The sequence below is a fragment of the Mauremys mutica genome, chromosome 3, assembly GCF_020497125.1.
Source record: "Mauremys mutica isolate MM-2020 ecotype Southern chromosome 3, ASM2049712v1, whole genome shotgun sequence".
Taxonomy (NCBI): domain Eukaryota; kingdom Metazoa; phylum Chordata; order Testudines; family Geoemydidae; genus Mauremys; species Mauremys mutica.
This window is the reverse complement of record NC_059074.1, coordinates 208,189,222-208,212,799: the sequence shown is the minus strand read 5'-3', so window position 1 is coordinate 208,212,799 and position 23,578 is coordinate 208,189,222. Positions and strand designations below refer to the sequence as shown.

General features: G+C 55.1%; 1 protein-coding gene across 3 annotated transcripts in view; it reads left to right on the top strand.

Moving 5' to 3' along the window:
* Positions 1 to 23,578, top strand: part of LOC123367454 (phosphofurin acidic cluster sorting protein 1-like) — a 119,086-nt gene that overhangs the window by 53,386 nt on the left and 42,122 nt on the right. For all 3 annotated transcript variants that reach the window (XM_045011717.1, XM_045011716.1, XM_045011715.1), the window contains exon 2: positions 15,899 to 15,986. In XM_045011717.1, the coding sequence (XP_044867652.1) occupies positions 15,899 to 15,986 (88 nt within the window). The remainder of the gene's footprint in view (positions 1 to 15,898; positions 15,987 to 23,578) is intronic.

The following is a 23,578-nucleotide window of genomic DNA, read 5'->3' as shown; positions in this document are numbered from 1 at the left end:
AGAACTCTGCTAGTTTAGCAGCTGGAGAAATGTGTCAGAAAACCAGCTAAGCAATTCTCTGAGCACGGTGCTTTGCTGTGGCTGTGGTTAGCCCTGCCCTGTACCTAATCTGCCCCTGCTGTGCCCTAACCATCCATACACCTGGCCGGCCGGTCACCTGCTGCACACTTCCCAGCTGCATTAGCTGTGCCTGAGCTTTAGCCAAGGCTGGGACTTCTAGTGTACGCTGGGCTGGTTCTGAAATCAGTAAAGCCTTAGTGAAGTAACTAAGTTTTTATGAACAGACTGGACACATGTGAAATCTGTTACAAATGAAATGAGCAAAACCTTCTAAAACCACCACTTCTCACATGAAAAAAAGGTTCAGTCATTTGGTTTCCAGCTTGGAAGCAACACGTACCAAGAAATCCAGCCCTCGGTGAAATGCTCAGTCTAGGCTGTTGGGCGGGAAGTCCGAGTCCAGACCAGATCCCTTAACTTCTGTGTGTCAAACACCGCTGCTGGAAAGAATTGGGGAATCCCAGCAATCCACAGTGGAAACGAGCTGTCCGCTCCTGTTGTCCATCCTGTTCCATGCATGGCTCTTCCTACAGGATGTTCTCCAGCACTTGTGCAGATGACAGTCGGCAGATCTAAGACAAACCTGCTTAGTCGCAACAAGATTGGGGTGTATTCAGTTTCATACTAATTACGTTTGGCTTGGTGTGGCCCTTGATTTTTTTTTTGCCAGTTCCAGTGCAGAGATGTAGATGCCCAGGCGAGTAGACTCCAGAGGTTTGGATGTTTCTTCTCAGTAGGGACAAAGGGGAGCATTGAGTGGGAGTTAGATCCATCACATCCTTCAGCAGTGGCAGGAAAATCACTCGGGTTCTGTGTGATCAGATCCATAGGCCCAGTGTCAGACGTGGGTGTGATTCATCCCTGTTGTGAGCCCCGTGAAGTCAGAGGAATCTGAGTATGAAGCCGACTCTTAAAGAAGTCGAAGCCACCGAACCCTCATGGGCATGGAGCGCTGCCCTGCGTTTCTGCAGTGCCGAATCCTGCCGTTCACAATCCCTCCTCATGACAGAGCAGAGCTCGGTGTGTTCTCCCAGGAACAGCGTTAGGTCACAGAGGTCCTTCCTCTAACTCATTCACCGCCCTGCACTCTGGGCAAGATCCTCAGGGAGAAAAACAATCCAGGCCCCTCACGCTGTCGTCGTCCGCCCCTGTCAGATGCCGAGACCTCTTCCCTGCTTTCCCTCCTCAGTTCCCTCACCCGTCCACTCAGCATCGCTCCTCAGGGTCCTTCCCCTCCCAATACCAGCATTCACTGGTCTCCTCCATCACTTAAACCCAAACCGGCCTCGGCCCCTCCTCCCTCTCAAAGCATTGCCCCATTTCCCTTCTGCAGGCTCCCTGCGAGTGCTGTCTGCAGTTCCCTCTGCCAGCTCCGTTCTCCAGGCCAGCTCTGGCCCTCTGTGCTCCACTGAACCAGCTCTCCCTGGGCTCCTCTCAGCCTGCGCACCGTCCTTGCCTTCCTCGTGCCAGCGGCTGCTTGTGATGCTGACGACCGTGCTCTCGAAATCCACCCTCGTTCAGCTTTTGTGCCTTGGTCCTCTCCCAGTTCTCAGATTGCTACCTGCGAGTGGGGTTCCTTCTCCCCTCTCCCTCTGTGCCTGAGGATCCCCCGTGGTGCTGTCCTTGCTGCCTCCCTCGGCACTGTCACTGGGTGATCTTACCCTGTCTTTACACTGCACCTCTCTGCTCAGGACCTGTCTCCCTGGCTGTGAGCCCTGCAATCTGGCTCCCACTGAGCCCGTTCCAAATGCTGCTGTCGAGATCTTCCCCCGGCTGTGTCACCCGCTTTCTAATGGTTCCCCCGACGCCACTGCATCAAACACACAGCCCTGGACCTTGCCTTTAACACCCCTGTACTGCTTAGCCAGCTCTGCTGGGCCAACCAGACCAGCCCAGCCTCCATGGCTCTCTGGTGGCATGTCTGCCTCCCCCAGCGGCGCAATCCATGCCTTCTTCCACGCCACCTCCTGGGGGTTGCAAACCTCTCCATCCAAATCTACAATTCTACCTCCCGAACCTCCTTCGAATCCTCCTCCTGAAACTCAGCAAAAGGCCAACCACTTGGGCACATGGCTAGTCTGCAGTGAAATACCCCATTGTTGTTCCCCACTCCTCTTTCCTTCCCACCCCGCTTGTTCATTTCACCCACCAGTTCCGTCTCCGCCTTTAGAGGAAAGCGAAATACCCTCTTGTACACGAGCAACAGTGATTGGCTCATCCAGGCACGTCCCACCAGCACGTGCAAATGTGTTAGTGAAATCTGCAGCTTACAGATTTGTACCTTTCAGCTAATGCACTTGCATTAAGTCCGTGGGCTCCTGCCCCCCAGGTACTCACAGATGTAGACCTTCACCTGCCCTGGGGGTCAGACGTGAACAAGGGGATGAATCTCCAGATCTCTGTTGTGTGCGTCTGTTGTCTGACAGGATCCTTGGTTCATTGGGGCATTGAGCTTCTTTATTGCTTTCTCCTAATTCTAAAGCTGCCTCTCACCAGCTGTGGTGGTAAGTCAGTTTTCCTGAAACGCCAGATCTAAACCTGGATTTCCTTCCTGAGATCAATTTCACTGTAACTTGGCATCGGAACAACCGGGCTTGTTATCTCGTCCCACCAGGTGAGGTGGGATTGGAATCGCCGCTCTGCTGAGGTCAAGGAAAGGCTGGCTTTGCTTTCCTCGCCAGACGTGTCCCTGTTGTGGAGGAAGATTGCTACGGAGGAGATCGAATAAGAAAGCCTTCACAAGTGTTCCTTGCTGCTCTGAGGCTGAAGTTTAATGATAGCCTAACAGAGAGGGGCCAGGCTGACCAAGAATGGTGGCGAGCGAGAGATTCATCCCAGATGAATAGCCAGCATTGTGTGCATATTGCCTGAAAAAAAATTGAGCTGGCTAGTGAAGAATGCAGCCTCCGAGGTCTGTACAGGACCATGTCCGCTCTCGTAACAAAGGTCAGCTCAGATCCTGTGAGGTAGAACTGTAACCAGTAGCTGAGTCCGGGATCCGTTTCCTTCATTTGCAAATGAAGGATCTGTTATGAGTTGGTGACCTTCGGGAAATTACTTTTCTTCAGTGCCTCTGTTTCCCCAGCTGCGAAGTGGGGGAGAATACAGTAACTTACCAGGGTGTTTGGAGGCTTAGGCTCTGTCTATTCTCAGACTTGCACGTGTTTATTTAAACTGGTTCAATCACACTGGGACAAACCACGGTGTGGACACTCTCCTCAGTCTAAGCATGTCTCATCGTGGTTTTGTTTCCACCTAATCCTAAGGCTGTCTCTACACACATTCAGAAACGGCACCACATAACTTAAATTAATTTAAAAACTACTAGCCTGGTGCAAACCCTTGAGTGCACAGTCTTACATTGCTTTAAACCTGGTGTATAGCTAGTTAAACAAGTGTGTCCACACATGTGCCACTGGTTTAGCTAAATCAGTTTAAAATGGCACCTCCGGTTATACCAGTACAATATTGTGTGTCGACCAGGCCTATTCAGTTAAATTAAACCAAAATAGCAACAGTGAGGTTACCTAGCTCTCATACGCCTGCTTTAAACTGGAATAAATGTGCCTCTCCCTGTGCACCGATTTAACCGAATCCGTTTAAATCGCACCTTCGGTTCAACTGGTGCAACACTGCATGTAGACAAGCCTAGTTAATGCTTGTGTAGGGCGTTGTTACTCTGACAGGCTGTGCAGAGGAGCTGCCGCTCTTCATTTCTTCTAGGAGAGGGTGACGAAGATAATGTTCAGATTGAAAAGGAAACAAGGACACTGACCGAGAACGGGAAGGTTTGGAATTAACCAGCAAATGCCCAGGGAAGGAGGGCTCGGCCCCCTGCCATGGTGCTGCCCCACGTCCCCAGCGTGTGCCTGCGTAGCAGAAAGCTAGTCTCCTGGGTGTGATGTGGCTTGAAAGCAGGGCTGACCTTCAGTCATGCTGAACTCTTGCCAGGCCTGAAGCCTTCAGGCCCCTAGTTTCTTTGTAATGTGCCTGTTAGGCTGTAGTCAGTCTTCAGAGCCCAGGCACGAAGCGGTTGTCAACAGGACAATGGACTTTGCTTGTTTTGTCATGAAGTGTTTATCCTCGGCTTGTCATTTAGGGGCCAAAATGGAGAGTGAGGAGGCTGCTGTCTGTGCTTGGGTTAGTGGTGATCTGGGCCATGCCAGATAATGTAGCATCACATGGGTGCAGAAGGCAGCACACTTCGGTGACCTCCTGGGTTTTGGGAATCTTGTCAGTTGCCAGTGAAGATGTGCGTCTGGTAGAAGGTGAGACCAAGTCTTAACCAAGATGTCCCATTGCAAGATGATTGGGATCTCCCAGCAGGTTGCCGGGATATTGGTGTCGTCACTGGCTAAGCTGGAGGCTGGGGCGTGGACCATAATTAACTTGCTGGGTATCCAGGATTTGTGCCTTGCAAAGGATGTCCCAGTGCCCTGGGATAACTGCTGTAAGAGAAAAACTATGGATGTTTTGTGTATCATCTGCTTAGACCTTCTGTTGCTCACAGAACTCCCCGAGGGTCTTGCAAGCTGACGAGGAACCATCTGATGCTTTTTTGAGCATGAACTCTGGTTGCCTCAGAAGAGATTAGTGATTTTGTTGATCATTGATAATAGGCTGTACTGATGCCTCAGAAAGGCCGAGTCAGCTGAATCTGCTCGTCAGACTCGGCAGTGAAATGAGCAAGGCAGCACAGGCAGTAATTGTCTGCACGCCTCACCTGGGAGGCTCCCTGAGGGAAAACTGCCCTCTTTCATTCCTGATAAAGCCCCAGCTCTGAAAGTCCTGCTGCTCCCTTGAGACAGCTGCCTCCCCTCTGTGTCACAGCCAGAGATGCTTCTCCTCTGCTCTCAAACCTTGACGAAAGGGACTATTTTTTTTGACAGGCATGGCTGCGTTGCTGCAGGAGTTGTACAATAAATAGTGCAGTACATCTCCATGTGCTGTCTGCAGCCCAGATCTTACTCTTCGCCACTAGCGTACGCTTCTTGCTGTCACTGCATCTGCTCTGATCGTATGAATTTTGTGGCACCGTCCTTTCCTCGAAGACACTGCCAGCTCAGGGAGTGTGGGTAGCTTAGAAACCTGCTCTCTGGTTGTGTGTGTCTGGAATCATGCAAGCTGGGCATTCCTGCCAGAAGGGGACGTTGCTGCGGCTGCTGGGCTGGAGATGCACACTGGGGCTCATTGTTAGGGGGGCTCACCTCCGTGTTAAAGATGTGAGGGTGCATTGCAGCACTTGGGGAGCTGCACGTCAGGCACCAGGGTCTGACGTTGACACTAGTGTACAGGGACAGGAACATGGCAGAGTTTCCAGCGACCTCTTCCTGGCCACGTTTCAGAATCTTCATTCCATCCTTGTCATCTTCGAGCTCTTCATGGGCTTGACACTGTTGGTCCTGTTCCCCTGCTTGACATCTTGACCTTCTTTGGCTTTTGACCGTCTCCTTCTGGTTCTTCAGCTCGTCTTCGTCTCTTGCACTTTCTAGGGGCTGGCACGTGGCTTTTGTGCCCTCCTCTTTTCCCTTGTATCTGTCCCACCGGGTGATCTCATCTTCTCACACAGCTGCATTTCCACCCACCGCTGCCTGACTGCTCTCCCTCCATGCAGTCCCGCTCCGTCTCAGGCCGGGTCTGCACTGGCTTACCTAGAATCAGTTTTTAAATGGAGTTCAGCCAGTGCAAGCCCCTGTGTGGGCACACTTCAGTCTGTTCACAGCTGGCTTATACGGAGCTAGCTTAGGTAGGTAAGGGATAACAGGTCGGCGAGGCAGCACATGTCCTATTCTTTTTGTTATCCAGTCTCTGGCCAGTTTGTCTCATCTGCCTCGAATGTCTTCTCCTTTAGCCTGTAAGAGATTTGGGGCAGTTCTTCTAGTATAGACACAACTCCAATATAAATGTTAGATAATGCTGAATGGTAGCAAACTCCAAACTGTGAAAATAAATATTTGTATCCCATCCTTAACTAGCCTGTGGAACCCATTGCCACAAAGTGTGAGTGAGACCAGGAGCGGTGCACACAAATGTTGAGACTGTCCCTGCCTGTGGAGCTTATCGCATACCTGGTTTTCCACAATAGCAGAATATCCTAGAAATGTGGGGCTGGAAGTGACCTTGAGAGGTCATCACCGAGGCAGGACCAAGTAAACTTAGCCCGTCCCTAGACCAAGACCATTCTTAAAACCCTCCAGTGGTGGGGATTCCACAGCCTCCCTTGGAGTCCTATTGCAGAGCTTAACTGCCCGGAGACTTGGAAAGTTTTTCCTAATATCTGACCTAAATCTGCCTTGGTGCAGATCAAACCCGTTTCCTCTTGTCCTTCCTTCTGTGCACGTGGAGGACGATTTATGCCTGTCCTCTCTGTGACAGCTCCTGAGGTATCAGGTCCCCCCATAGCCTTCTTTTCTCAAGACTCGACATGCCCAGTTCTGTAACCTTTCCTCACAGCTCAGGTGTTCTGAACCTCTGAACATTTTGCTGCTCTCCTCTGGACTCTCCCCAGTTGTGCCGTGTAACACGTGCTGTGGCCACTCCAAATGTGGGGAACAAAGAAGCCAGAGTAGGCGGCTAGGCCAAGGTGCCTTTTGTGAAAGGCTGAAAGCCTGAACCCGCGGCGGCTGCACCGCTATGGGACTTCTGCACATGCTGGCCTGACTTGTTACTCTAGCAGGAAAACTCCCATTGATTTCAGGGCGAGAGGCTCAGGCGAGTAGCAGCAGCCCCTGGAAGTAGCAGAAAAGCATGTTGGTTGCTCATTCTGGCCTATGGGAGAATTTGCTGGCACGTTGTGGCTTAAAGCATTTGCTGACCATGTCACAAAGCTGTATGGGGCGGGCCCGGGGCAGTGAATGCAGAGTCAGAACCTTTCTGGAGAGACCATGTGGTGGTTTCATCTAAGCATAGCAGCCTGGTAAGGATTTCTGATGATCTGATCAGCTCAACCTCCAAAGAGGGCCCACGGCTCTGACCCCCTGGAGAGCTGCTCTGGGACGGCGGTTCGCTGGAGCCAGGTTGCCAGGCTGTCCCATTGTGGACACAGCGCTGTGCTAATCTCGAAAGAGACCAGAAAAGTGACTGGATGGGATGCTGGATTTATTGTCTCAGCGACCTCAGTTCAGATTGGCTGAATTTGCACATAAAAGGATTTTTTTTTCCTAACTGCCAGCCTTGCTGACCCCCCCCCCGAACCTGACTCTGGCTGAGTTCTTTCCTTCCCTTGTATCTCCCCCAATAATAAAGATCTTGCTGCTCTGCTTTGGCCTTCAGTTATGCCAGACTTCAGTGGGAGTTTTGCCTGAGTGAGCACTGAGCAAAAGTCGAGCGCTGATGTCTGGATTTCAGCCCCAGGGACCGGGGCCTGTTCGTTCAGACCCAGAAACAAAGCTGCGGGAGAGCCGGTGTGAGCTGTGAATGGGGACAGCGTGTGGCTGTGCTGGTCTGGGGACTGAGCGCCTGCAGTTGGAGATGGGTGGGGTGGGGCGGCTCTTCTCTAGGAAAGACGTGTGAGCAGCACAGAGGAGAACTTGATGTGTGCAAGGCTGTGATTTCCCCTGCTGAGCAATGGGGCCTCCTAGGTCCGATTCCGGCTCTGGTAGGCTGTCCTTCCTCTTGAGCAGAGCGTTCTCGGAGGGTTGTTAGCGCAGAGCAGCATCAGTGCTTGGCAAGTCCTGCCTGCGCTAAGAGACGTTGAAATGGGCCGTTTCCCTCAGCCGAAGGGCCGTCCGTCCGTCCGGCCAGCAGAAATGTTTGCAAAGGCCGGGGTGAGAAAGCTGCGTGTTTTCTGGGTGACTTGTAAGTATGAGTTTGAGAACGAGCCCCTGTGTGGATCAGAGCTGGCAGCACAAGGCAGTGGCTGCTCCATCTGGATCAGGAGAGACTTTCAAGTTTGGTCTGCCCCCTGCACTGAAGTTGGGGCTGCAGCAAGGCTTCTAGCTGGAGAGGGTGGTCAGGTCAGTTCACTTCCTAGGCTCCACGCGCTGCTTAGCAAAACGCCAGGGAAATCCTACAGAAACTCTGCAGAGTTAACGGCCGGACCTTTCCCAAGCTGAATGCTGGAGCTGGGGGTGCTTGCGGATATCTGCCCTGGGACAGGGACAATTCAGGAGTGGCTGGAAGGGGGGGGACAGTCATCGCATGGGCTTTTGATTGGTCTCCATTCTGCCTTCTATTGCTCTGAGGAAGCAGCATCTGGCATTATTCTGAGAAGTAATTTGAGTGCCCAGATCATGACAAGCGTTTGCTCATCTGATCAGCTGTATAGAGCCCAGAGGGGATGGCTCAGTGTTCTAAGAATTAGATGTGAGCTGTAGGCTCAGATCCTGGCCGGATCTGATTTTAGTCCATTATCTTTGCATGAGTCGGATGCAGCTGAGTACGGCTAAGAATGCTGATGGTAGAGCCCAGGGAAGTTTTTGTAATCTGGGGTCTGTTCTTGGGCAAAATGTGCACTCCCAAATCTGTGCACTGCGCGCCCAGTCCTACCACAGCCGTGGGCTGATTCCTGCTGCGTCCTTTGGAGGTGGGGGGAGCAGTGCTGCACACAGTATTCCAGAGCAGGATGCTCCGTTGCTTTATGTAACGGCATTACTGTCTAGCTCATTCGTTATGCACTGTGATGTACTCCCGCCCCCCCTTTGACCATTGCTGCGCATATCAGAGAGGTTTGCGCTGATGCTCAGAGCTTTTCCCGGAATGGCTCCAGTTCAGTTAGAGCCCAGGAACCTGCATAAGCAGTTCAGATTTTCCTTCCAAGGTCCACTACCCTTTGTTTTCAGCGGTGATTGTCCTCTGCTCTTTGCCTAGCCTGTGTAGGTCCCTGGGAGGGCAAAGCTTCCTTAGGAGCAGTAATTGCTTCCTAGGGGAGATCTCTGCCTCCTGACGCGTGAAGCTTTTGCTAATACTCCCTGAGAGCAGCATCACCACCGTGGCTTGTACCTTTTCTTATGCCATCCCCTGCGCTTAGGCCCCATTTTGGCTGGCAGAAATGGTGGAGATTTGAAACGTGTTCTTTAAGTGACAGAGCGGGGTGCAAGCCAGAGGAGGGAGGGGTTGTTATCCACCTGCCCTGCAACTTGAGATGCCATTCAGTGCTTTGCTGCTGCAGGTCACACCCTGGGTGTCTGTGTGCAGCCACAGCCCGCTCTGAGCCCAAACACCAGCCGCACTCTGGCTCCTGCCAGCCTGGGTTACTGCTCCCAGGGCGACCCCAGCACACGCCCAGTCCCGATGCCCCCCTAATACGTGTGTTCTGCGTCTCCAGCCCTCTCCTGGGCAGCCCAGCTGGGTTGGGTCTGTTGCCCCTCTCAGGGGATCGGTGCACAGCAGCTGGAATTACCCGCCCAGATCACAACACTAATTGACGAATAAAACGAGTGTATTTAATTGCAAGGCGAGAGCTGTTCAGGGGGTACCAGGAAAGAGGCACTAAAGTCAGAAATGGTTCCAAGAGCAATAAAGATAAATCACTTCCCAGGCTGAACTTCCCAAGCTGGGCCTGGCTTGAGCTGCAGTCCCTGAGCACGTGTCCAGTAACGCTGCTGCCCAAACCCCCCAGCCAGGATCTGCCCCCAAAGCCCCACGGCCGTTTCTTGCCTGGTCTTGGGTGAACAGGAGAGAGAACGGGGGTTGACCCCCACCCTGAGAGTTCAGCCCCCCTTTGAAATGCAGTGTCCTGAGGGTGACCCCTCGATAAAGGTCTTCCCCCCGAGAGCCAGGAGACGAGGAGGTGGGGGTGGGGGTGGGGTTCCATGCTGCTGTTTGCTAAGGTCGGATCCGTTTGTTCCTGCCCCATCCTGGCCCCAGAATGGCCCCTTGGTAGGCGATGGCCCAGCCGCTGTGACGGCGGCTGCCCGGCTGGGGCGACAACTTGTCTTTTGGGAGCGGGTTTAGCCCCTCCCCAGACTAGCCTGGCAAACGCCCTTCAGTTGTGAGTTCAGCTAATGCTCAGAGCTTCACGCAGAATGTCCCCGTGCTGTTCTTGCCCAGCGAGGGCTCAGCTCCCCCGCGTATTGGTGCAGAGATGGTGGCAGTGGGGTGCGGGTGTGACGGCAGGGGGGCGTCCTGTCACACTAACGCAGTCAAACTAGCACGTTTTAAACCCCACTGCAGGCAGGCAAGTTGTATTTTAACACCCAGCTGGCTGACACGTGTCCATGCGGGTTTTAGAACATGTGTTAGCTAACAGGTTACAAATACCCCTTTTCGCCAGCCCAGAGTCACTTCCTTGCTCTGGGTGGAATTCCCCCGTGGGCTCTCTGGGCTGGCATGATTCAGAGCACAGCGTTGCTGCCGAAGCTCTGTTCTGGCCCTCGCCCAGGGCTGAACGTCACCTCCCCCTGCTCTTGGCAGTTCACACCCCTGCAGTGGCCTTAGCCCCCTGTGCCGGAGCTTTTCCTGCTGTGTCGATTGTTCTCGGCCCTGACTCCACCCACTAATGGTGGGGGGGGGCCTGTCTCCGAGTCTTCTCTTTGCACTTCCTCCCCCGTTCTGCAGGGCAGATGGCTGCTCGCCCTAGACCGGGCTGCCTGGCGCTGTGGTAGACGGGGGTGTATTCAGCATGCAGCCTAGGCTTGGTTTCCAGGCCTGGGTTACTCCAGGTCAGCTCATGAGCGGGTCTCTGCTGCTTCTGGCTCTTCAGCTTCAGCCATGGGTCGGCCCTGCTGGGAGATGCTCCGAAGGAGCTGGGCGGCCCGAGGCAGCGCCGCTGCCGCAGTGGGGACCTAGGAGCCCTGCCTCTCTCTCAAGCTCGTTTTAGGGGAGCCTGGTTCTTCCCAGCAGGTGTGTATTTCAGCGGCTCTGAGCCCCGCTCCCCTGGACAAATGGGAACAGCAGCCCTGCCTCTGTGTGGTTCTCTTCCTCGCCCTGGCCCTGGATTTAATGGGGACCAGCCCCACGCCCTCTGCTCTGCCCCCCTCGCCGTGTGCCAGAGCCTGTGGAAACAGCAGCCAGAGCCCACTTCCCTGTGGCCGGCAGTGCAGCCCTAGTCCCGAGCGCGTCTGGCTGGTGACAGCTGCTGTCGGCGCCAATCACAGGGCTCCCGTGGGCACCGCAAGGAGGCGGCTGCCTGTCGGCGCGGGGACTGGGACAGTGAACGCCAGCTCTGCTCGCTCAGACGAACCACAGGCTTAGGTGCACTGCTCCCCTCTCCTCAGCCCCCGGTGCTGCAGCGAGGGTCTGAGTGCCAGGGGGTCGGCAGGGGCAGGGTCTGCCCCACTCAATGCAGGGGTGGGGAGCACGAGGCTGGTGCTGGGGAGGGAAGCGGGGGGTCGGATGTGCTCCCTCAGGCTGTCTGGCCCTTTGCTGTACCAGGGCTCTGGCAGCTGCCTGGCCCCTCGCTGACCTCCACTTGCAGAGGAATTCGTTCGTGGTGCCCCTCCCCCTTGTGAATCACTGGCTCTGCCTTCCTGAGAGCAGGGTGCTACCCTTTCAGAGGGCAGCCCGGGTCCCCTCCTGTGTGTGCCCCCCCCCCAGCTGGAGTCTCTCCAGGATGCCTGGGCCTGCTGGAGTCCCAGGCCAGGAGGGTCCCTTGGGATCACCTCCTCTGACCCCCTGCCCTGGAGAGCACAGGCCAGAGACCTGCTCCCGGTCCCGGAGCAGAGCCTTTAGAGAGAGCCAATCTGGATTGGGAAGTGGCCAGTGATGGAGAATCCACCGGGTCCCTGGTAAGTTGTCGATGGCAGGCTGTCCCCCAAGCGCGTAGGTGTTTTCCCCTTTCCCTCCAGGGCACAGAGGGGCCTGAGCTGCTTTTCCTCCGCAGAGCTCGAGCCCTGGGATTCCCTTGCACTCTGACTCTGGGCCGGAGCCGTGGGAGCAGTGCACCTAAGCCTGTGGTTCGTCTGAGCGAGCAGAGCTGGCATTCACTGTCCCAGCCCTGGGATTCCCTTGCACTCTGACTCTGGGCCGGAGCCGTGGCTTTTCCAGCCGGCCGGGACTCATTGAAATCCCTGTCAAGCCTTGTAGAAATCAGCCAGAAGGCTCCCGTCACTGGGGAGCAATTACAATCACTCTCTGAGCCGGGACTCCTGCCGTAGGGGCGCAGCAGTTGCCAGACGGGATCAGAGCCGTGGTCCGTTTAGGCCCGTCTCTGTTTCTGACACTGGCCAGGACCAGCCATGCCTGCTGCAGAGAAAGAGGCAAGAAACCCTCTGGCGGATGATTGACGCGCCTGCCCCATGGGCTCCGTCAGTTTCAGGGCTGGCTTCTGCATGGCCACAGGAGGATTTCCACGACTTCCAAACGCTGATGTAGGCAGGGTGTTCTCCTTACGCAGAGCAGGGGCCAGCCATTGCTGGGTTCTGCTCCACGTTTGTCCTCGCTGATATCTTGAGTTCCTCAGCTCCGGGGCGCTGGGCTCTGTCATTTGGGTCAGTCCCGGGGAGACCAGCCTCAGAGCTGATCCTGGCTGAAGAACTAGAGTGAAAGTACTAGCAGGAGCAGGGGAAGTAGTAAAGAGGCGGGGGTTAGAGAACTGCTGTTTGTAATCTGTCTAGCAAGGAGAAGAGAGGGTTTGCAACACTGGTGAATGCCAGTTACCTTGTGCAAAGCGCTAATGCGGAAGGCAAGGTGTTCCGAGGGGCCGCCCCCGCAGGCAGGCGTCCCGTCCCCGGACAGTGAATGTGATACCCAAACCCCGAGAACCTGGCAGTTACGGCCTGGGAAGTCCAATGTAAATCTTTGGTAAAATAAAGCCATAACTATGAAGAGGGACAGGTTGCTAACCTGCCGGTGAGACGTGTCCCATGAGCACCGAGCAGCCTTGGGGTTTGCAGAGAAAATCACCCGAGGCAGACTGGAGCCCCTAGAATACAACAGGCGACAGTCCCACTGCCAGGGCTGTGCATTAATATCCCAACCCACAATACAACCAACCTTCTGCCCCACCCCGGCATGAACCCAGACCCCGAAAACAGAGCATCCTGCCTTCCCGAGAGAGTCCCCGGGCAGGAGCTTCGCAGAGCGAATGAGCACAAACGGGAAATAGAATGGGGGAGAAGGGAGGTCAGGCCTCTAATCAGCATGAAAAAGGGGGAAGGCAAATGGAGAGATGTTTTCTACGGCACTCTCCAAAATCCCACAGGGCAGGGAAGAGAGAGGCTTCTGTAGCGGCGAGATTTCCTAGCCAGGAGTGCTCAGATGTCTGTGCTTCATAGATTTAATTGTAAAGCCAGAAGGGACCATTAGATCATCTAGCCTGACCTTGTGTATAATACAGGCCAGATAATGTCACCCACGTACTCCTTTATTGGCTAAAGCATCTTCCAGAAAGGCTCCAGTCTGGCTCTGAAGATCCCCAGAGATGGAGAATCCACTAGCCCTTGGGAGTTTGTTCCAGGGATTGGTCACTGTTAAACATCGGGGCCTGATTTCTAACTGGAATTCGTCTGGCTTCAGCTTCCAGCCACTGGTTCTTGTTGTGCCTGTCAGGGCTAGACTAAAGAGCCCTTCAGCACCTGGCATTTTCTCCTTCACTGTAATCAAGTCTCCTCTCAATCCTTTTAATAAACCAAACTGCTCTCTTTCCTTCTCTCACTAGAAGGTGTTTCCCAGCCCTTGAGCTATTCCTGTAGTGCTTTCCAGCACCCTCTCCAATTTTTCTACATAAAAAACCTGGACCCCAAAACCGGACACAGTATTCCAGTATCCGCCTCCCCAGTGCCGCATACAGAGGTAAAAATCACCTCTGTATCCCACTCACTCCTCTCGTTTGTTCATCCAAGGATCGCATCAGCCCCTTTCGCCACAGCATCGCACTGGGAGCTCATGTTGAGTTGTCTGTCCACAGTGAGATCCCAGCTCCTTTTCGGAGTCACTGCAAACCAGGGGCCAGTCCCCTGCCTTGCAGGGCCGGCCTATGTTCCTTGTTTCCAGATGTGTAACTTTGCATCTGACTATATTAAATCACATTTTGTTGGCATGGGCCCGGCTTACCAGGCGATCCAGATCACGCTGTATGACTGAGCCTTGTTCTCATCAATTTTGACCACTCTGCCAATGTGTCATCTGCAAATTTCATCAGCAGTGATTTTTATATTGGCTTCCAGATTACTGATAAAAATATTGGGGAGCACCAGGTCTAGTGCTGATCCCTGCTGAACCCACCAGGAAACAGTCTCATGTAAGGAGAACTGCTTTGGGGATCTGCCATTTAATGGGGCTTCACTAGTATTGTATAATGCTCGTTTTTTTGATGGAGCGTTGGATGGTGCTAAGTCGACGGTCTTACCAAGGTCTCTGTATATTACATATGTGCAACTGCCTTGTCATCGCATCAAAGAATGAAATCAGGGTTGTTTGTCGATAACTATTTTCATAAAACCGTGTGGACTGGCATTAATTATTGACTGAATCCTAGATTAGCTTTCCCATTATTTTGCTCAGCGTTGATGGCAGGCTCACTGGCCTCTAGCTATCTGGGTCAGCCTGCTGAGGAAGCCTGTGAAGTACATGCCAGGGCAGTGAGTCTGCCACTAAAATGTAAAGCACACAGAATGTACAGATCTGGGAGAAAGGCAAGAGATGCCGAAAGAACCTCCTAGTATTTAGAGCCTGCGCCGCCTTTTCCAAAATGGCCAGGGTTCAAAAAAGAACTAGATAAGTTCATGGAGGACAGGTCCATCGGTGGCTATTAGCCAGGATGGGCAGAGATGGTGTCCCTAGCCTCTGTTGGCCAGAAGCTGGGAATGGGCGACAGGGGATGGATCACTTGGTGATTCCCTGTTCTGTTCATCCCCTCTGAGGTACCTGGCATTGGCCACAGGGAGAGGGATCTCCTAGCAATCAGGGATTTCAGGTTCCCATTGGTGCTTTTGGGCAGAGCCCTCCACATCTTCTCAGGAGCGACAAGCTCCTCACCTTCTGGCCCTGTTGGACGCCCTGTAGCCGAGCACACGACAGACCAGCAGGCTGAGTTCGCAATGCTCTGGAGCAGTGCAAGGCTGGAAAGCCTCGTCTGGGAGCTCCAGCCCTTCCAGTTGTGGGACCCCAGCGTAGCTGTGTCAAGGGCACTTAGACCTGCCCTGCAGCACCGCCTCCCTTCCAGCCTGTAGCCACTCCTCGGTTCCCTGCCTGGCTCCCCCCCTGCTCTTCCACCCAGCCCCGCCGGTCTCTGCTCCACATCGCGTGGCCAGGCCAGCCAAGCGCAGGCAGTGGGTGGTGGTTTGCAGGCAAGCTGTTGAACAGCTCATGCGACTCCTCTCCTTGGCAGAACCTGTGGGTTGGTTCAGGGGCTGGGCCTGGGGGAATAGGCAGTGCCACTTTCTGCCCAGCCTCCTCCCTCCCTCCCGTGGCGGGCACACAGCACGCCGGGATGGAGGGTGGGCTCAGGGCAGCCTGCTCTGGCCCCAGGGAGCGTCGGGCTGGGGTCCCTGTGCTCCTGGCTCAGCCAGGCCTGGGAGCATGAAGCTGCCCCAGGGAGCAAGCAGAGGCGTGATGTCTGAATGGGAATATTTGTCTTGTTAAGTCCCAGATCAGAGTGGATTTAAGTGCTTTAGTTTATAAATAAACAGGCCTGGCAACCAAGGTAGCTTTTCAGAGGGCTGGCAGCAGCCCTGCTGGGGAAGGATCTCTCCACCACACGGCCTGTGACTTCCTGTCACACCGTAATCCCTTAATCCTACTTTAGCTGTTAATGTTCCTCCTTCCCTTTCTGCTCTGATCCGCTTTCCGGGGGGGGGGGGTGTGAATCCCCCCGCTCCTCAGCTGAGTGTGTGCCTGTGGCGGGGAGAGGCGGCTGCGGCTGGGCGCCATCCCCGCTCCCGTCCGGACGCCTCGGACCATGCGGCAGGGCCCTGGGGATGGTGGTGCCTGAGTGTGTCCCATTCTCTCTGTCTTACAGGCTCTGCAGCCTGCGCCTGAAGAAGCTGACTGTGCTGAGGGAGCTGGACAAGGAGCTGAGCTCGGTGCTCATCGCTGTGAAGATTCAGGTGAGCCGCTGCCCCAGTGCAGCGCTTGGGGTGGGCAGGCTGGTGCCGCGGGCGTTTTCTGCCCTCGTTCCCCTCTCTGCTCTGTTAGCGCCACTGTCGAGTCCCCGGGAGCAGGGTGGGCCCTGGTGCCAGTGGGACCAGCTCTCCCAGAGGTCAGTGGTAGCCACCTCTGCCGCTTGCTCTAGCGCTGAATTGGTGGCCAGGCCTGTGATGCGGGGCTGGAACCGGTCCTTTCCCCATCCCCCTCTCCCCTTGCTCGAGCATCCGCCTCTGTCCCTTGGGAGGTGGGAGGCAGCCCTGTGTGGGCATTCCTTGGGCTGGTGGAAACAGCAGCCCCCGGGAAGGAGACCCTAAGGGGCTGAATCTGAGCAGAGGGGCTCTCTCGGCTCTTGTCTCCAGGCGTAGAGAGGGATGCCTGGCTGCCAGTGCTCACGGGACTCCAGGTAGCTCTTCCCCTGCATTCTGCAGCCCTGGCTGGGCTCCTTCCTGCCTTCTGCCGCACCCTGCACCAGGGAAGGACTGCGGCATGCTGCCAGCGCTCCCCAGGGCTGTCACAGGCCCAGCCAAAACTAGCTAGTGTGCCCGTTGCCTCTCGGTGCCCCGCTGGGCCCTGGAGAGTGACACCTCCACCCCCACCCCAGCATGGCCTCTTCCACGCGGATCTGGCTCTGGCACATCAATGGACCCCTCTGTCTGTGTGGGACGCCTGTGATGATGCTGACGCTTGGCCCTGGACCCAAGAGGCTCTGCTCTGCAGCTACCTGGATAGCGTCTGGAGGGCAGCAGAGCTGGGCGGGAAGCACCTGGGCTGCCTGAACACCTTGGCTCGGTCCTGCTTTGGGGCCTTCCATCTGGGGCTGTCCAATGCATTATACTGGGCCTCCCGAGCCCTAGGAGCTCCCTCCTTTCCTGCAGCTGCGCTGTGCCCTGCAAACGGCTCTGCACAACCGGCAGGGAAGGAGCTGGACTGCAGGGGATGTTCTAGGGAGGCAGGATATAATGATTGGTGCTCAAACACCAGGGGAACGCTGTGGTTCAGGGGAGGAGAAAGCTCCCTTGGGTCTACGGTGGTGCTGAGTGGTTAGGGTAACCTGTCACCGGATCGGGAATGGCTGGTAATGACCACCGGAGCCAGGGGTTCGAACCCCAAACACAGCGTATAGCCCTGTCCTCCGGCAGGCAGCCCCGGGTCTGCTCCTCCCTCGCACAGCCTGGCACGCTGATAAAGGCTCCCTGAATGCAACTGCCATGGGGCTGAGTCTCATCCCAAGAGAACGACACCGTGCTCAGCCCGCCTGCCCGGTCTGTCTTAGGAACTCCTCGCTCCAGCCTGCGTGAGGAGCAGGAAGAGAACTGTGTGTGAGAGGGAGAGAGACCAGCCTGGTGGAGGTGATTTTATTTCCTCCCTACAGCCTGTGCGTGTGTGTGATCTCCAGTGCCAGCCTCCCCTTTTTGTTGGGGTGGATGATCCTGCTGCCTTCTGTGAGGTGGGAGATCCATCCTACCACCTCTTCTTTCTCACAGGGAGCAGGGATCTCTCTCCTTTCGCTGTGTCACACGTGCACAGACCCAGGAGGCATGTGTCATCCTGCCCCCTCCCCTTCTGGGTGTGTGAGAGGGATCCTCCCTTCCCAGAGTGCACAGGGGCCCCGTGATCCTGCCGCCATCCCGAGCAGCAGTCTCGGATGGAAGCTGTGGCTGCCATGGGAAGCAGGGTGGGGCGAGGAGGCCAGAGAGCTCTTTGTGCTGCAGGCATTAGGGTTTAAAGCTGGATTAGCGGAGGAAGCCTGGGTATTAATGCTGCTCCAGAAGGGAGGGCTGGTCATGCCTGCCCCACTTGCCCTCCAGGATCCAGCCCAGAGCTGTAGGAAGTATGGGGCACCGGGGGGCCAGACAGCCTCTCCAGTCCTGGCCCCTCCAGTCAGTTCAGCATCCAGGGTTTTGTCCTGGTCTCGGTGCAAATACTTGCCTTGTGCTGTCTGAGACTCATCTCGGGAGGTATTGGAGGTTGTTGGCGTTGCTATAAATCGCTACTGAGCCTTCCAGGAGACTTGAGAGCACCGCCCCTGCCGCAGGCACTCCCGGGGGAAGAGCAGAACCGGGCAGGGGGCTGGCGGCTGGGGGTGAGGAGGAGCTCCGCTAGCACTCTGCTGGTGTGACAGGAGAGCTCCTTGCAGGGCTGGGCTTGGCCAGGGGCTGAGAGGGGCAGGCCAGGCTGGCGAAGGCTGGAATCCCCTGGGTGGCTAACTGCATGTGACCTCTGTAGGGCTCTCCTGCCCCGGTCGCCTTTGTTCCTCTCAGTGCCCCGTGGGCCGTGAGCCCTCCCCGCTCTGCAGGTTCCCTTTCACTGCATTCGCCAGCCTTGCCCTCGCTACGCCAGAGCCGCAGAGCTGAGCCGTTACCCATGTGCAGCCCGACCCAGCTGGACACCGCTCGGTAGGAGCTGTATTTATTCTCACATGCTGCTATGTTGGGTCCCGAGCACTGCCCTGTGCTCCCCCTGCCCAAACTGTAGCTGTTGGCAAGCCAGGGACTGATCACTGGAACCAAGGCTGTCCTCTAGGAGCAGCTCTTCTGTGAGGTCCTCACTGCCTGCCGATTCTCAGCCTAAAATGGCATTGCTGCTTGTTGAAGAAACCTGTCCGCGATTATGTCCAGGAATGTCTGGGCCCTGCCTTCATTAGTTGCACTTGTTCTCCAATCAATATCTGGGAAATTAAAATCTCCCATAATCACACAATTCCCAGTAGCATTTATTTAATTACAATGTTGGTGGTCTCTATCGGATCCTGGGGTGTGTCGCAGACTCCAGCACTATCCCTGTGGAGCCTCTGTTACCTTTCTCCTTCAAACTGATTTTGGCCCCAAGAGATTCTGTTTGATCCATTCTATCATTTCTAGTTTCTTTACATGGATTCATAGAATATCAGGGTTGGAAGGGACCTCAGGAGGTATCTAGTCCCACCCCCTGCTCAAAGCAGGGCCAATCCCCAGACAGATTTTTGCCCCAGATCCTTAAATGGCCCCCTCAAGTATTGAGCTCACAACCCTGGGTTTAGCAGGCCAATGCTCAAACCACTGAGCTAGCCCTCCCCCGCAGTCTAGCTTGTCATTAATATACAATGCTACTCCACCACCTGTGCCTTTACGTCTGTCTTTCCTGTACTCCAGTCATGATTACTATTCCACTATGTTTCCATTATCCCTATAGCATTTGGCTTCACTTCCTGCACCAGTGGTTCTAGTTCCTCCATTTTGTTCCCCAGGCTCTTTGCATTGGTGTACAAACGTCTTAGTTGTTTCTGCTCGGCTTCGCCCAGATTCCTCGCCCAATGATGTGCAGTCATTCCATTGCCAGCATCACCTACCTGACTGTTAGTGTCATTGATATTGGCACTATCCTTCCTCTGGTTGTCCACTCTCCTAGCCGTGTTCCTTTCTCCACTGCTGTATCCTCTTTTACTTGATTTTCCTCCCACTCAGCATTCGAATCAGGTGTGGAGACTATCTGAGCACCTCCGAACCGCCTCCTCTGATTTCCTGGTTTAAAGCTCTCTTAATCAGTTGTGCCAGCCTCCATCGCAGAAATCTATTTCCCTCCCTGTTCAGGTGGAGTCCATCCCAGGGGAACAGTCCTCAGTCCATGAATGCCTCCCAGTGGTCAAACATCCCTAAGCCTTCCTTATAGCACCACTGCCTGAGCCATCTGCTGATCATCACAATCTCATCTCACCTTTGCCCCCTCAAGGGACAGGCAGAGCCCCACTGAAGATCACCTGAGCCTCCATTTCCTTAAGCGTCTTCCCCAGCTTGGCAGAGTCTCCCCTGATGCATTCCAGCGAGACTCTAGCTGTCTCATTTTCCTATGTGAAGGACAATCAGTGGCTTCTTTCCTGTTCCCATTAGATCCTCTTCAGCCTCAGGTCCACATCCTGTCTCTTAGCTCCCAGCAGACAGCGCACCCTTCTGTTTTCCAGATTTGCTCTGGTGCCAGGCTTGTCTGTTCTTCTCAGACCTGCCACTCCCTGGTGTCGGTGCAGTTCTTCAGCCTTCCTCTTCCTGTTCTTTCTGGCTGCACGTCCTTTTGTCTTGTCTTCTCCTTTGCAATCTTCTGCGCCTTGTATCCTCCTGGGGCTCTGAATTCTGGCTGTCTCCATTGACGCTTCCCCTCATCTTGTAGGACTAGCTGCTCGTCTCTTCTTTGCCCTCCTGCCTTCACTCCCTTCCTGCTGTGCCCCATCTTCATTTTCGGAGTCAGCAAACCTGTTCCTGACCCCTCCTCCTCCTTCACTAGCTGGTCTTTTCCTCTGCCTGGTTCTCATAGTCACATGCTTCCACTGGCCACTTTCCTCACCCAGCAGCCTCCCCTCAGAGTTCTCCAGTCCAGCCTGCATTTGCAAGTCTTGACTTTTCCCTTCAGCCTCCTCTCGCCTTCCCTTCATCATCTGCTCAAATCCCCTTTGAAACTCAACATAGTTCCACCCTGCATCTCCAGACTTCAGATCTCCTCTTCCCTCAGCTCTCTCAGTCAGCACTCGATACAAACAAAGCTCTTTTTGGGTACCCGCTCCTGGAGAATGCGCATCCTGCAGCTTCCACATCTGGCCACCTTCGTCTCTTCCATTCCTTGGGTCACCACCATGGCTGCCTCTGTAGCTGTCACAACCTTCCTGCCTAAGCTCCTGCCAAGGGAGAAGAAGAAAAGTCCAGCATGCTAAGAGAGGCAACCTTCCTAGCTCAGCATGGTTTGTGCCAGGTCCCCCTGGTGATCTTACTGCATGAAGCCAACAATTTCGGGAGGCACCTTACCCTACTACAACCCCGTTCAAGTCAGCAGGGGATTGCGCTGCTGCCAGTGAAGTCATGTGAGAGTTGGAGCGATTGGGTCGGAGAGCTAGCTGCTAATGGCATTGGGTGTTACGAGTGACACTCGGCAATCCTAGAAGGGCAAGTAGCCTTAGTGAGTATTAACGGGCCCCGGCAGCTGACTCCAACAGTGCTTTGAAGCTGGGAAAAAGGAATGTTGGGTAACAGATGCAAGATGCCAGTCAAGAGATGCAAGGTCTGCATTCAGCTGTGGGCTGGCCAGTCACCCCTCAGGCTCTCTAGGATTGAATTTCATCTGGGTTCTGCCACCTCCCGCCTGCGTGGCACCCAGTCGCTGTCAGTACCTGGCCCTACCCTTGCCTGCTTAGGTAGAGGAACTAACTAAATCTGCAGAGGGACAAAGCCCAAAATGGTACTGCCCCAGGATAGCTCCCAGTGGCCCTGCAAAGCCAAGGTCCCCCAGCAGAAGCCTGTGAGATGCCTGACCTCAGTCCCTGCCACATGCTGCCCTGGACCCGTGAGCAATGGGACGGGGGCCTCGGTTGGAAAAGGCTCCAAGACGGATGGCACCGAGGGCACAGCAGCAATGATGGACAGTGCTCAGGTTCCGGAGGCGCAGTAATAAGACCCCTCTTGTGGTGCAGTCGAGAACAGATGCTGCTTCCTGGCTGCCGATGTTGCTCCTCTGAGAGCGCATCACCAGCTCCTTCCACTGCCTGAGCTCCCACGTGTAAACCTGCACCTGTGCTGGGATGGAGAAATGGCCCAGGCAGCCAGAGCTACCGAGGAATTGTGATCATCACTGGATAATCCCCCCCAGTGCGACACATTTCTCTGACTAACAGGGCCAGTAAATAGGCAGAGATTGTTCTAACCACTGGTCTGAAAAGGGGATTGAGGAAAGAAATTCCCATGGCCTTTGAGAGAGCACAGAGAAAAATCAGTGCCTTGGGTGACACCGCCCCAACCCATCCTGGATGGAGGAAGCTGTGCTGGGGCCGGGGCCAGCTGCTGCCTTATTACAACCTGCATCGCTAACACTCTGCTGCATCCAGCACAAAATGCTCCCCGGCATTACAGAATTAACTGGATGCCAGGGAAGAGGGAAAACAGCTCATTAGCTGAATTTGCAGATGACACTTAATGAGGAGTTGTCAGGGGAATGAAATGATAATACAAAGGGAGCTAGCGTGGTAAGAACTCTGGGCAGAGAGCGCAGCCAGAGTCATCCTTAAAAAGCTGCTGCTGATCCATCTGCGGGGGAGCTGCAAACACCGGCCCTCCCTGGGAGGGAGAGGAATGCGCCACCGTCTCTGGGTGTAAGGAGGCGGCGATGGAACCAGCAAATACTTCTCTCCCTGTTGCAGCCTCTGGAGCATGCCCAGAGCGTGAGCTCCGATGGCCGGCTTGCTGCGCGAGCCTCTCCCTGCACAGGCGAGCACAGCCTGCGCTCCCAGACAGACACCACCCTGCTGTGGCATTGCATCCTCACTCATCGGATGCTCAAGACAGGCTGTTCAATCCCCTTTTGTTTAAATGACCTTATAGGCAAAAGGGCCCATCCCAGCTGCGGGCTGCAAGTTAACTGGGCCAGTTCTAACCTGTCAGGAGTGACCAAAAGCTGATGGGTGGCTGGAGACCTGTGTGACATGAGCTGGGGGTCTCTGTGCAGGTGGCCTGATCGCCACTGGGCTAGTGTGGACTGCAGAGAGGCTAAGGAGCGACCTGGCTCGCTCTGGAGGTGAGTCGGGGTGAGTGGCATCGGGAGGGTACGAGGGGAGGCCGCCCTGCTGCCGTCCATATTGTATCTGTTCCATGGACGACCAAGGTCTCCTGCGCTGCCCATCCAGCACCGGAGGTGGTAATTACACGCCCTCGACAAAGTGCTTTGGATAGGCTCCGGCTCAGTGTTGGCAGGCTCTGGGGAGGCCAGGCTGCTTAGCTGGATGCATCTAACAGTTGCCTTGAAAAGTACAACCTGTGCTGCCTCCTTCCCGAGCGTCCTCTCCCTGCTGCTGCTTCCATTGTGCCCATTCAGGACCAGGATTCTCCTGCATTTGCCATGCTCTCTGCCTCCCCTCTCACTCCCGCAGGGGAGGCATCTCTGGGGAGCTTTGCCTTTTCTCCTTTCTCTTTTTTGTCTCCTGCTGCTTATTATTTCCTCTCTGTCTGACTGCCAGCATTGCTGGTTTCTGTATGGGCCTCTTCATCCATCTGTCCCTTCTGGGTCCATCTGATCTGATGTCACCTGTACCAGAAACCCTAGAAACCAAAACCTCTGCTGCTGCTTGGGGAGGGAGGACTGTGCAGTGGCTAGGGCAGAGCTCTGGGGAGTCAGCTGTTCTTGGGGAAGGCACTTTAGGTATTGGCTCTGTGCTGCCAAGTCAAGCCAGTGCTGCTGTCCTACCTCACTGGATCTCTGGGAAGTGCTTTCAGAGCCTCAGCTGCAAGGATGCAGTTGTCATCTTCTCCTGAGTCCCCTCTCTTGTGCTGGACCCTGGCACTGGGGTTTCTCCTAGTTCCGGTATGTTCTGTTCGCCTCTGTGCTGAGGAGCTGCCTGGAGGCCTCCATGGAAGGGAATGAGGAATAGGCTGGTCAGTGACACATTTACAGCCTCGATGGGAAATGTTGGGCTGCTGCTTTGACCAAGCCAGGGAGCTGGAAAGGGGGTTGGGGGTTGAAGGGTTTTTCTGTCTGTGCATGCGCAGCCCCAACCCTGTGTGGCCTGGAAAACCAGGACCGCTGCAGGGGCCCAGAGAGATGG